The 13,803-nt window shown below is 49.4% G+C and overlaps 1 protein-coding gene across 1 annotated transcript in view; it reads right to left on the reverse strand.

Annotated features, from left to right (window-relative positions):
- Positions 1-824: 824 nt before the first annotated feature.
- mybpc2a (myosin binding protein Ca) overlaps positions 825-13,803 on the reverse strand; it is a gene marked incomplete at both ends in the record, with an annotated part of 22,782 nt that continues 9,803 nt past the window's right edge. The window contains 17 exons of the mRNA XM_084448457.1: positions 825-973; positions 2,232-2,418; positions 2,913-3,049; positions 5,999-6,158; positions 6,756-6,895; positions 7,714-7,909; positions 8,078-8,166; positions 8,934-9,101; positions 9,230-9,364; positions 9,718-9,906; positions 10,295-10,399; positions 10,864-11,023; positions 11,306-11,442; positions 11,602-11,631; positions 11,781-11,887; positions 12,184-12,349; positions 12,583-12,746. Coding sequence (XP_084304583.1) covers positions 825-973; positions 2,232-2,418; positions 2,913-3,049; positions 5,999-6,158; positions 6,756-6,895; positions 7,714-7,909; positions 8,078-8,166; positions 8,934-9,101; positions 9,230-9,364; positions 9,718-9,906; positions 10,295-10,399; positions 10,864-11,023; positions 11,306-11,442; positions 11,602-11,631; positions 11,781-11,887; positions 12,184-12,349; positions 12,583-12,746 — 2,419 coding nt within the window. The remainder of the gene's footprint in view (positions 974-2,231; positions 2,419-2,912; positions 3,050-5,998; positions 6,159-6,755; positions 6,896-7,713; positions 7,910-8,077; positions 8,167-8,933; positions 9,102-9,229; positions 9,365-9,717; positions 9,907-10,294; positions 10,400-10,863; positions 11,024-11,305; positions 11,443-11,601; positions 11,632-11,780; positions 11,888-12,183; positions 12,350-12,582; positions 12,747-13,803) is intronic.

Consider the following 13,803-nt stretch of genomic DNA (forward strand, 5'->3'; position numbering starts at 1 on the left):
ATAAAACTAGGCTTCTCGCGTTACCGTATCTAGCTAGCAAGAGCATGTCAACATGCGAAAAATCACCTAAAATAAGATGTTTGTTTAGAATCACCTAAACTCTCTCACATAACGGTTTGCTTATTGCCTTTAGGTTCAAAGTTGTTCTGCATGCCTTTACAAACCATATGTGCCCTACTTAATGTCAAAGGTAGCTATGTCTCCTCTTTTCTACGATTTGTGCAAACCTGATGGATCTGATCCCATCATCTGATCTCACCTCCTCCAACACAGAAATCCCTCTAGCGCAAGTGTTCTCACGTAGACGACACTTCGAGAGGAAATAACTTGCCTTTAGAACCTTATGAAAGCTCAGCCACTGAAAGAGTTATGGTGCGTTCGTTTATAACTGGGAGGTGGCAAATTGCGACATGCTACTAGGAATGATTAAATAAAACGCCGCATGAACTCGCACTTCCTCGTCGCAAATTCGGATATGTTTCTCAGCCCCCAGTTGCCGACTGACGTCAATATCATATCATATCATCATCATATCATTCGCTATAGCTCGAATGCACACAGGTCGGAGGTAGGTATTTTGCCACTTGCGACTTGCCACCTTCGACCACAAACGAATGCACCATTAATAACCTGCCAATCAAAAGGACACAGCGGGCACGCGGAAGGTTAGCAGATCTAAGCTGTTGCTCCCTCTTGTGGCAGCTGGGCGCGTAGAAGTCCCCCCCCCCAGCTCGCTCCCACTCTGTTCTGCTAGAGAGGACTAATAGTTACTCAAACTCCCGCGGTATCGCAGGACGACCATCGACGACGAATCCGCCAGCTCCTCACGTGGCGACTTCCCTCTCCTCTCTCTTCTCCAGATCTCCAGCTGTGTCCTCGGCCCACGCCGGGGTCCCCGGTTTGGGCCCGGCGGAGCGCCGGTTCCAGGCTCTCGTCTGGTGCGCCAGGCGAGCTAGCGCGGCCGCAGCGGGGCCTTCCCAGCGGACACGGCGCTGTGTTTGTTTTGCGGGTGTGTAAATTAGCGGTAATTCGTTTGCTCAGTAATGACGTGGGAGAGATAATTAGGGCAGTGTTGATGGGTGCGTTAATTAGTCTCTGGTGTGGTATGCTAATGAGACCCTGATTCAGTATGTGTGTGTGTGTGTATGTTTGTGTGCATATGTGTGTTAGTGTACAGGAATGTGAGTGAACCCATGTTCATGCTTGTGTGTGTGTGTATGTTAGTGTGCATGTGTGTGTAAGTGTACAGGAGTGTGAGTGAACCCATGTTCAGGCTTTGTGGTTGAACCACAATCCCTTGCGCTGCGGAAGCCCCCATACTGAGAAGGGCTCTGGGCCCCCCGCCTCGCTCCCTCCCTCCCATATCCAACGCCATGTGGGGGTACGAATGTGCAGTCACAACGCAATATTAGGCTACTGCACTGACAGCATTCCAATGATGAACCCAACAGTAGCCTACCAATAAGAACATCACACACACACACACACAACACTGGCAATGCGAGTGGTGAATAACTTGTTTTATAATGTGTTTCATTGGCATAGTCACTTCACACATTAGAAGAATCCATCTGTATGGTGGTGACGATGATGAATATTCAGCCATTATAACAGTTCTCAGTCTGTACGGTACACACACTGTCTTTACAGTAATCATAAATTCAGGGGTTTAACAGTATCGATGACAACTAGAACGGATGATTTAGCATCATCACGACAGTAGTGAAACGGTGTCGATGCGAGGTTCGCAGGGGTGTGAGAGCGTTTTATTCCGGTCGTACGTATTCATTTCTTTCGGCGTTATGCCGTTACACGAGATCTATAATCATTCCCCGCCGCGGCGTCCGGTGTTCGGTTCCGTCGCTCACTTCTGCGCCTCCACTTTCTCCTGGACGGCTGTAGTAGAGGAGAGAAATGTTCAGCGTGAGAGCCTAGTAGATCATCCTATTTAAAGCAGCCCCAGCGCTTAACGCCGCGCGCGGCGCTCAAATGCTAACTGACAAATACAATAAGATGATTTATATCCCGCCGTAAGCGCCCGTGATCCAGACATGCATCCTTGTTGCGGAGCTTTGCGCACAAGCGAGACTTGTTCTCGAGCGGCGGTAGGCTAAGTCAGGATGTTGACGGTGAGGAGGTTTGTCAGGCTGTTTATCCAACGGGTCGGGGCAGGAAAACTCCTCCACTCAGGCACGGCATGATGGGAGTCGTAGTGTTTAGGGACGTTTTACCTCGGACCTCCAGCCTGCATTCCACCTCGTCTTCGCCCAGGTCGTTGATGGCCTTGCAGGAGTACTTGCCCCCGTCGTACAGGCCGGGCTTGCGGATGTTCAGGGTCAACACCCCCTGGTTGTTCTGCATCAGGAACTTGGGGTCCTCCCGGATGATCATCTTGTTCTTCATCCAGACGATCTTGGGCTGGGTTGACAAGGTAGAGGGAAAGAGGGGGTGTGTGTGGGGGGAGGGGGGGGGGGGGGGGGTGAGGGGGGGGAGGGTAGAGAGCAGATGGGAACGGATGGGAACGGAAGACGAGAGTTCAATCGGGGCGACGGTTTGCCTCGCAAAGTCTTCGCCCACTCACGAAAACAAATGCACTTTAAAGGGCTTTCTTCTCCGACACCCGCGCTCGCTCTAGAAACACAAGCACACTCAAGCGCCTCTAAGCGTCTAAAATGTCTCTCATAATTAGACACTCTCTGTCTCTCTCTATCTTTCTTTCCCTCTGTCTCCCTCTCTCTTCACTTTGTCTCTCTTCACTCTCCCTCACACACTCACACACACACACACACACACACACACACACACACACACACACACACACACACACACAGAGTTAGAAAGAAAGAGAGTGAGTGTCACTATATGTGAACGAGTTTCAACTTCTCACAGACACACACCACAAATATAGTGACCTTAGGGTAGCCACGGACAGCACAGCTGATGGCGGCGCTGTAGCCTGCGACGACACACCTGTCCACCAGGGGCGCTGTAAACTTGGGGGAGCTGGTCATGTCTTTCTCTTTGAATGGTGCTCGGTTATATGCCAGAGCTGGGAGAGACGGAAGGACAGTCAGTTCCAACGCTGTCTCACCACAACAACAGCTATTAGTGTGTGTGCGCGCGTGTGTGTTGTAATTGTATTATTTCTGTAATGTTTAATGTTGTTTTAATTGGGGTGTGGTGGGGGGGGGGGGGCAGGTCAGTGATGTAATTGTATGTGTTTATGTATGCATGTGTGTGAAAGCATGCTTATACATGGATTTTTTTAATATGGACCCCAATAAGAGTAGGTGTTTCTTTGGTAACATTCAAATAAATAATAAACAATTAGCATAGGGGCTAAATATTTGGTGGTTGCAAGGTTTCATTGTTATGGCTATAATAACATCGGGTATTGTAGCTATGAATCCAACTTCGACCTGTTCTTGGAGAGGCCCAGCCTACTGAAACGTGATGGTCTCCACCTAAACCGGGCGCCAAGCTGCTCTCCGAGAACATGGCTTCTTTCCTCAGGCGATGACATCGTGTTGAAAACTACCGATCCATCTCCCCTAAGTCCCAACCCTATTGACTCAGTGCACACAAATGGATCTGGCAGGATTTTCGAGAAAGCAAATCTCTGACAGTTTTGAGTGATTCTAATGTTTATAGTGGTAGGCTTACAGTATAAACACGATTAGACAACACCTCTCTTTTTCAAGAACCTACAGAGCCAGCTATAGACCTAATCAAATGGAGTATCCACAGACAATTTGATATCTGTGCCGCTAACAAAGTGTAGCTCGAGCCAGTCCCCTCACCCAGAGAACATGTCAATGGCAATTCTTAATATCAGGTCCCTTGCTGGCAAGACATTTCTCATAAATGATCTTATGTGAACTCTCGTGAACACAAACTAGACTGTATGTTCCTGACTGAAACTTGGTTGGATACAAATGGATCAGCAGTCCTGGTTGAAGCCTCCCCCCCCCCCCCCCAACGACAGTTTCTCACAGTCTACTAGAATTGTAAAAAAAAGGGGGAGGAACAGCCACCATAGCAACTGATGCTCTGAGCTGCCGGAGAATTTCCTTTGATGATTTTACCTCATTTGAATACCATGCTGCAGTTTTAAAGTGCCACTCCCCAGTCCTGGCAGTAACTGTCTATAGACCACCCAAGAAATGCTTTACCCTTTTAGCGGGATTTAGAGAACTTCTGTCTATGATCCACACTAATTACGATTAGATTTTTATCACTGCCGATTTTTATCTGCATGTAGACAATGAGGGTGACTTAAAGGCCGGGGGATTTCATTAACCTCTTGAATTCCGTGGACTTTAGTCAACATGTTACAGGAGCCACTCACAACCGAGGCCACACCTTTGACCTTGTGATCATTAAAGATGCAATGAAATCAGAAATTTACTTTTTTCGATTTCGGATCACATCCTTGGTCATAGTGTGTACCTATTTAACAATATTTAAATATTTTTCAAAATGTCAGTTTCGCTGTAATCTTATATCAAATCCTATGATTTTGCTTGCATTGCTTACGTCAGCAATGCAAGAGCAAGGTCAACCAATTATCTAACGACATCCACCCATCAATCAATGCTATATGTCTAAGAAATCTGTTTTAAGTTGTTATAACCTGCCAACAAAGTTCCAGTCAAATTCCTCTAAGTGTTATATCTGGACTTTAAGGAGCTTAAAGCTGTTGTATCTTCTATCAGTGACCTTAACATCGCTGACCATTTCTGTATTTTCTTTACAGTATTGCTACCCAAAGCTTTAATTAGCACTCAATGCTTTTTTAAGAAGCACTATCTGAACTCGGCAGCAGTTGATCATTTCAAATTAATGATGAATGCAAATAGTGTAGCAACCCCGGAAGATGGGCCTTCACAGGTTAATGATTTAGTCACCGTCTTTAATACTAAATTGAATGCAGCCCTTGACTCTGTAGCACCGATTAAACTGAAAAAGGTCTCAGCTAAACAAAAAGGAGGAATGAGGAGATAAATCAACTTAAGAGAACATGCAGAAGAGCTGGGCGCACATGGAGGAACACCTTTACTCCTTTAACAAGGCCATAAGAAATGCTAAAAGAGATCAAACCAATTCCAGGGCACTTTTCTCAACGATTGACTTAAATCCTGCCCCCTATACACCTTAAACATGTCCTCTACCTCCAAGTGTCAGGAATTTGTTGCATATTTTAGAGACAAGATCACTGGCTTTAGGATGAACACCACCCAGTCAAGACCAAATGTTTTGCTTGATGACCCTCTTCCTCCACAGAACAGTGTTATGAACTCGTTTCCACAGGTTCACACGGTGATGTTGTTGAGCAAAGTGGTGTCACAACTTAAGTCATCAACCTGCTCCCTCCATCCTATTCCCACCAAGTTCTTCAAGACTATTTTTAACTCTGTATCTGTGGACACTTTAGCTATTGTAAATTGTTCCCTCAGTAAAGGTGTTTTTCTATCAGCAGTAAAAACAGCCCTGGTAAAACCCATTCTGAAGAAAAACAACTTAGACTCCTCAGTCCTCAATAATTTTAGACCAATCTCCAACCTCCCCTTTTTGTGCGTGGCTGGAAGCCAGCGCACCTAGTATAGCGTTTGTCCGGTTATCACTCCCTCCCTCCCTCCCTCCCTCCCTCTGTCACTCCCGACAATGTTGGCCTGCATCTCTGTGTTGGCACCACTAGAGGCAGTAGTCCCAGAACAGCAAAATAAAGAAGGACTCCCACCCTGCACAAGTAGAGTAGTGGTGAGAGCATTGGACTCCCATCCGGGAGACTGGGGTTCAAGACCCGGTGGGGATGACCTTATGGGACTATACCCCAAACCTCCATTTGACATAAATACAGGGTGGATTAGTAGCCGCTGGGTGGAGTATCGTGAACCCTGTCTGACCATAACTCCTGCGCCTGGATCTGCGTCGTATTCTACGCTCGATCGATAAACGAGGGCCGCGAGGGCGGAGTATCGCGGAGCGGCGCGTTTACCCGTTTTGCCGATGGCGGCCGTGTTCTTGCTGACGCCTGCCTCGTCGCTGAGGCCGCAGACGTTCTCGCTGAACACGCGGAAGCTGTACTCGTTCCCCATCACCAGGTCGGACACGGTACAGCTGGGCCTGCGATTGTGTTCATACACCAGGAACCATTCCTGAAAAGACGGAGAGAGAGAGAGAGAGAGAGAGAGGGAGAGGGAGAGAGGGGATGGAGAGAGAGAGAGGAGGATGGAGAGAGAGAGAGGGATGGTGAGATCGAGAGAGGGGTGGGAAGCGTGGGAGGGTGAGTGAGGAGGATAGAGATTGTGTGGAGGTGGAGATGGAGGGAGTAGTTTCCAGAGGAATGGAGACAGATGGAGGCTGATGGAAGGGCATACTGATTGAGTTGCTGAGAGGGAGGGATTGACCTCTTAGCTCGATGGTCAGTGTTGCGCTTCCGCGGTCAAGGCTGCGGAGAAGTTTTTAGTCACAGCCTGCAGACCTACAGTATACACCTTCCATAGATACCTGTCTCTGCTTCTGCCTGGACTAGCTGTCTGTGTCTGTCTGTCTGTCTCTCTGTTTGCTTAACCCTGTACTAGCTAGGTGTCTGTCTGTCTGTCTGTCTGTCTGTCTGTCTGTCTGTCTGTCTGTCTGCGTATCCCTTTACTAGCTGTCTGTTTGTCTGTCTGCTTAACCCTCTACTAGCTGTCTGTCTGTCTATCTGTCTGTCTGTCTGTCTGCTCATCCCTGTCTTTCTCAGTCAGGCTGACCTTGGTCTTCAGTTCGCACTTCTGGACGGTGTAGCCGATGATGTCACTGTTGCCGTTGTCTTTCGGGGGCTTCCAGTCCAGGGCAGCGTTGAAGCCCCACACATCAGTGACCTGAACCACAATGGGCGGACCGGGCTTATCTGAATAGAAGGAGGGAGAGAGAGAGGGAGGGAGAGAGAGAGAGAGATAGAGGGAGAGAGAGAGAGAGAGAGAGAGAGAGAGACAGGGAGAGAGAGAGAGAGATAGAGAGGGAGAGAGAGAGAGAGAGAGAGGGAGAGAGAGAGACAGAGAGAGACAGTCGGTGGAGAAAGATGAGGAGTACAGGATGAGTATTGAGTAGAATATGAGTACTAGTAGAGTACAGTAAAATAAAGTACAGTAGAGTCGGTAGAGCATGTGTTTGAGGAGCACGACCACACCTGAGTGGCTAATCTGGAGGAGCAGGTCCTCTGGTCAGCTCACCTCCCAGCACGGGAAAGTGGCAGAGTAAGGCCCCGTAATTCCACCCTAATCCCAGTCCGCGCGCAAATAATCCCCCAATGGGACCCCACGGCATAATCCCCCACCCCCCCAGCGCCCTGACCCCCAGGGGAGATGAGATGAGGAAGTCACCCGCCAGCGACAGTGGCGCCGCTGGGATTAGGAAGGAGAGAAATCATCCTCTTTGATGATTCTCCATTTAGCGTCTAAGCGATCCGTCCGAGTATGAAATGAAGGAATTACCGTCAAATTAAACTCTTGACATGTCATCATCCCCTAGATTAAAGTCTATGTCGTGGTAATAAATCTGTCCGTATTACACGCCCTGCGGCCGATGACGGGCGCCGCCGTATAATCTCAGATGAGCGCGGTAGCAGGTTCCATACAGGATGAGAGGAAGGTGACCTCATAGGGGCCGGCGCCACCCACGCAAGGCCGCCCCCCCACCCCCCCCACCCGATGCCACGGCGACACTGACCCACGATCTGGATGTCGATGTCGGCCTTGTCCGCCATGTTCTCGATCTGGACCATGAGGGTGTATTTGCCGGAGTGCTCCCTCTCCGACGAGCGGATGAACAGGATGGTGTCGACGTCGGAGGTGCGGACCCCCACCGACTTGCTCTCCAGGGGCTCGCCATCTTTCAGCCAGGTGACCACGGGGCGGGGCTTACCCTGGGGAGGGAGGGAGAGGGCGGGAGGGGGGGGGCTCTCACTGCTTAATACGATTCATCCGAATTGACATTAGCACGAGGGCAACACTGACCAGTCCAGAGCGGTCCAGAACATACAGTATGTCCAGTTCTATACGTAAACTTTGACCGGGCTGCCCGAGGCGCTAACCTGGAAGGGGATGACCAGGTTGACCTTCTCGCCCACTCTCCTGATGAACTTGGTTCTCAGCTGGCGCGGCAGACGGATCTTGGGGTTCTCTGGGAGACGGGAGGAGGGTAGAGGCGTTAACGCGGCCGCTGCGAGGGAGAGGGTGGGCGGGCGCCGTGGGTGTCCGTGTGTGCAAGGTCAGCGGTAAATTGAGGTGCGCATTCTTGCCCTCCGGTATGTGTTCTGTACACAGTCAGAGATTCGTGCTGAGTATGAGTGTTCAGCAGGTGTGAGACTGTCTCACACATGCAACCGTATGTAAGTCGCGTGTGTCACAGGTCAAAACCTTGTATCTCGAAAATGTCAAGTTTTCAGGGTGTTGAAAAGAACATTCCAATTTCGATGTTTTTGAATTGAATATGATATGATGAAGGATATTACGAGCTGGTTCTAATACATTGAATTGGGTTAAAAAAAAAGAAGAAAAATGACCAAAATGGAGGTTTTGACCCGACAGCAGCGATGTGTGAGCACCTGTCAGTGTGTGTGTGTGTGTGTGTGTGTGTGTGTGTATATGTGTGTGTGTGTGTGTGTGTGTGTGTGTGTGTGTGTGTGTGTGTGTGAGAGAGAGAGAGAGAGAGAGCGCATGTCAGTTGTGTGTGTATGTGTGTGAGTGTGTGTGTGTGTGTGTGAGAGAGAGAGAGAGAGAGAGCGTGTCAGGTGTGTGTGTGTATATGTGTGTGTGTGAGAGAGAGAGAGAGAGAGAGAGAGAGAGAGAGAGAGCGCATGTCAGGTGTGTGTGTGTACGTGTGTGTGTGTGTCTAATAGAGAGAGAGTGTGCCAGGTGTGTGTGTGTGTGTGTGTGTGCCTGTCGGACCCATGATCTCCTGGATGGTGACAGCCTGTGCCATGGTGGCAGGGGCGCTGGGTCCAGCGATGTTGATGGCCGTCACCCTGAACAACATCTTCTCTCCTACAGGCAAGCCCTTCACGCGGTAGTTGGTCCTGTCCACCGGCTCCGGATTGGCCTGCACCCACACGTCCTCTGAGGGATGGACCAATAGCAGCGGAGCATGGATTAACAATAATAAGTGGACAGCCTATCGGATAGGAGCAATCTGTCAGCATTCAAACCAGTTTTTCTTCCCCTGGCATGTCTCCTACTGTAGCTACCTCCTTCTTTGCAGTACTCGATGATGTAACCGTCAACGCCCCCCGCCCCGATCCTCTCTGGGGGGCGCCACTTCAGGGCGCAGGTATTGTCTGTGATGTCATCGACCATGAGGCGCGTGGGCTCGCTGGTGGGGGCTGTGGGGGAGAGGAGGAGGGAGGAAAAACACGAAATAACCACGGCAACCCCTCCACCAGCAGGATACAGTCTGTATGTATGTACAGCATGTATAGATTATATATTTTACACATGCATCAATCTATCTATCTATCTATCTATCTATCTATCTATCTATCTATCCATCCATCCATCCATCCATCCATCCATCCATCCATCTACAGTGTATCTATCTATCTATCTATCTATCTATCTATCTATCTATCTATCTATCTATCTATCTATCTATCTATCTATCTATCTAATCTAATCTAATCTAATCTAATACTATTCTATCTATGACACACAACCCGGAGGGGGAGAAGGAACGCACCGATGGGCATGAAGGGTTTGGAGTTCCCGCTGGGCTGGGAGATGCCGATGCCGTTGACGGCGTATACCCTCATCTCGTACATCACGCCCTCGATCATCTTCCTGGCCTCGTACACTGTCTCCTCGAACACCTCGAAGTTCAGCTTGGTCCACCGCTGAGACCCCTTCTTCTTCCTCTCCATCAGGTACCCTGGAGGTGACAGCGTGACACGGGTGGGGGTCATAAGACCCCATAAGGGGGGAGGGAGGGAGGGAGGGAGGGAGGGAGAGAGAGAGAGAGAGAGAGAGAACCCTTATGAAACAAAAATATATTGCGATATATTGGATGTATCAAACAATACATTTCCATATATAGGAAACTAGTGGTTATATTTTCCAGTTTATACTGCAATATATGACAAGTGGCAATTCCTTATTCAATTATTCAATATATTATGTATGTCATATTATTCTGTATATTTCCTCCATATATTTTACATACTAGAATAAATTGGCAGTTAATATATAGGGGAATATATTTTCTTTGCATGAGGCAAAGAGAGTAAAAGAGAGAGAGGAAAAGAGAGAGAGAGAGATACCTTTAAGGGGTACACCCCCGTCAAACGCAGGTGGGTCCCACTCCATTGCGGCAGAGTCTTCTCCAACAGAGAGGCATCTCACATTCTCTGGAGGGTCAGGCACATCTGGGGGGCAGAACGGTGGTGGGGGGGGTGGGGGGGGGTTATGGTATTAAGGGCAGAGGAGAGGAGAGGTGGGTTGAAGAGTGGAGAGGAGAGGAGTGAGGACGAGGACAAAAGAGAGTTTATTTATTTATTAATTTTTTAAATTTAATGATGAACCAGACAAGCCATTAAGAACAATGTCTTATTCACGACAGCGGGAGCGAGAGAGAGGGAGAGAGAGAGAGAGAGAGAGAGAGGGAGAGAGAGAGACAGAGAGAGGGAGGAAGAGAGAGCGAGAGAGAGAGAGAGAGAAAGCGAGAGAGAGAGAGGGAGAGAGAGAGACAGAGAGAGAGAGAAAGAGAGAGAGAGAGAGACAGAGAGAGAAAGAGAGAGACAGAGAGAGAGAGAGAGAGAGAGAGACAGAGACAGAGAGAGAGAGAAAGAGAGAGAGAGACAGAGAGAGAGAGAAAGAGAGAGCGACTGACCCACGATCTTGACGTTGAGCTCAGCCGTGTCCTCTCCCGCCGGGTTAGTGACGGTGATTGAGTACGCCCCCTCGTCTCCTCGCTCCGCCCCCTCAATGACCAGGCTGCTCAGGGTCTTCCTGGAGTCCACCCTCACCCTGCCCTCGCTCTGTTCTATCACCTAGGAGACGGGGGGGGGGGGGGCGTTAGGCCCCCACGGTGGGACTGATAAGGATATAACCTGTCCAACCCCCCCCCCCCCCCCACACACACACAAACACACCCCACCACCAAAACACAGCATCACCTTCCTCTTTGTGACTGTGTACCGGTGACTCTACCACAGGCACACACTGCCTTTGATGTCCCCCCCTACCCCCCCCCCCACACACACGCACAGGGAGGAGGAGGAAGAACAGAGAGGGGGAGGAGAGGAGGACAGAAAGAGACCAGCGCTCCTCACAGTGTCTCCTTTCTTCCAGCACACGGTGGGCGCCGGGTCCCCGCTGATCTCCACGTCAAGGCGGAGCTTGTTGCCGGCCACCACGATGATGGTGCTCTTGTTGCCGCCGCTCGTGTCCAGGTGGATCTTGGGAGGGTCTGCGGTCGTCGAAGGCAGCACGCAGAGCGAGAGAGAGAGAGAGGAGGGGGAGGGGTTAGCGCCGCCGGCCGGCTATCGCCACGGCGAATGAAGTGCGGTGTAGCACGTAGCCAATGGAAAAGCCTGACGCGGGCTGAGCTAACAATAGCCACACCTACCTTGGCGGGGAACATAGTCAATCTTGATTTCTGAGGGAAATAGGGCAAAGGCATGAATCAGTGTCTTTCAACTTTGGGTGGGTTTTGCTTGTATTCAGCAAAACCTTTTGAGAGCATCTTCTCGTTTTCTCTCTCTCTCTCTCTCTCTCTCTCTCTCTCTCTCTCTCTCTCTCTCTCACCCAGGAAGTTGAGTTTAGCGGAGAGCGAAAGAGCGTATCCCTCGGGAACGAAGGTGTAGTCTCCGGCGTCGTTCGGCTTCACGTCATCGATCGTCAGCTTGTGGATCCTAGGGAACCGTAACCCAATGTTACCAAGGCGACAACACTCGTCATGACCCTCGGTTATTCGAAAACGCAGAGTTACCCTGGTAACGCGATCCCTAATGCAATATCGTCGAGTCAAAGAACATGGGAAATGGCTTTCACCTGGCGTGACTGGCGTTACCATGGCGAATTTCCAGCCCGTAAAAGCGGCCTGCCGAGAATGACCAGCGGCGGCGGCGGCCCCCCGGGGCCAACACGCCACCCCGGGGCCCCGCCTCTCGCTCCCGCCCACCCGCCCGCCGCGACGGCGACGCCCTACCTTCCCACGTGGGTCATCTTGATGCGGTTGCTGGCGACGACCTCAACTCCATCCTTGAACCACTTCCCGACCACCTTCTCGTCGGACACCTCGCACTTGAACACGGCCTGCTCTGCTGCCTTGACCGTCAGGTCAGCGATGCTCTGCAGCACCTCCAGCTCCTTGGCTGAGGGGGGGGGGGTGGGGGGGGGGAGGGAGGAGAGGAATGGGATTGATGGAGGGAGTAGAGAGTAAGATGGAGGAAGGTAGGGAGTAGGAGAGGGAGAGGGTCAGCAAGGCCCAGAGACGCGGACCTCTACGTTAACGGACGCCGCACTTTACTCGCACACGCACGTCTCGCCAAGGCGACACAATTGTGCACGGCGAAGCGCGAAACGCCTGTCGCCGAGCGGGACGCACCTTCAACCTCCAGCTCCGCTTTGGACTCCCCTCCGTTGGTGTACACATAGTACATTCCAATGTCCTCCATGGTCGCTTCGTTTATGATCAGAACGTGCTTTTTCCCATCCTTCTTGAACCTGTACTTGGTCGAATCCCTGGTCAGCTCCTCACCATCTTTAACCCTGGACAGGCGGAGGGGTAAAGAGATAGTGGTTACCACAGCAGGGGTACAGGGGTGTCAATGACACACCTACACACAGCGAGATGGGGAACAGCAGAGGGACAACAGAGCTAATTTTATTTAATTTAATTTCAAACCTTTATTTGTACTCGTGAAGCACTGAGGTTTCCCTCATTTACAGTGATGACGAGTTGACACAGAGACTCAAATCAGCAAAATAAATGCAATGTGCAATAATAATAATTAAAAACAGTTACAGGTTGAAGTGCATAGGTCTAGAGCCAGGGATATGGAGTCAAAATGAGGCCAGAAAGCATTGTAAACGTAAGTGAAGTATTGTAAACGTAAGTGAGGTATTGTAAACAAAAAAATATGAATTGTAAATGTAAGTGAAGTATTGTAAACGTAAGTGAAGTATTGTAAACAAAAAATATATAAATAATCACTTAATTATTAAAAAATAAAATAAAAATTGCATTTACGATACTTTTTTGCGTTTACAAAACCTTTTCTGCGTTTACAACACTTTTCTGCCTTTACAATACTTTTTCTGCGTTTACAAAACTTTCTTGCGCTGCAAAACATTCTGGCCTCTCTTTGACGTGGGGGCGGGGTTAGATGAGTGGCGTGTCCAGAGAGGAAGAGGCGGGGTTTCGGGATGCCCACCGCCATATATAAATCAAAACCATAGAAGAAGTCCAAAAAACGTTGAGCAGCGCTCATATGGCGGTGGGCATCCCGAAACTCCGCCTCTTCCTCTCTGGACACGCCACTCATCTAACCCCGCCCCCACGTCAAAGAGAGGCCAGAATGTTTTGCAGCGCAAGAAATGTTTTCTAAACGCAGAAAAAGTATTGTAAAGGCAGAAAAGTTTTGTAAATGCAGAAAAGGTTTTGTAAACGCAAAAAAGTATTGTAAATGCAATTTATTTTTTATTTTTTAATAATTAAGTAATAATTTATATATTTTTTGTTTACAATACTTCACTTACGTTTACAATACTTCACTTACGTTTACAATACTTCACTTACGTTTACAATTCATATGTTTTTGTTTAC

Source organism: Borostomias antarcticus, assembly GCF_949987555.1.
Source record: "Borostomias antarcticus genome assembly, chromosome: 14".
In the NCBI taxonomy this organism is placed as follows: domain Eukaryota; kingdom Metazoa; phylum Chordata; class Actinopteri; order Stomiiformes; family Stomiidae; genus Borostomias; species Borostomias antarcticus.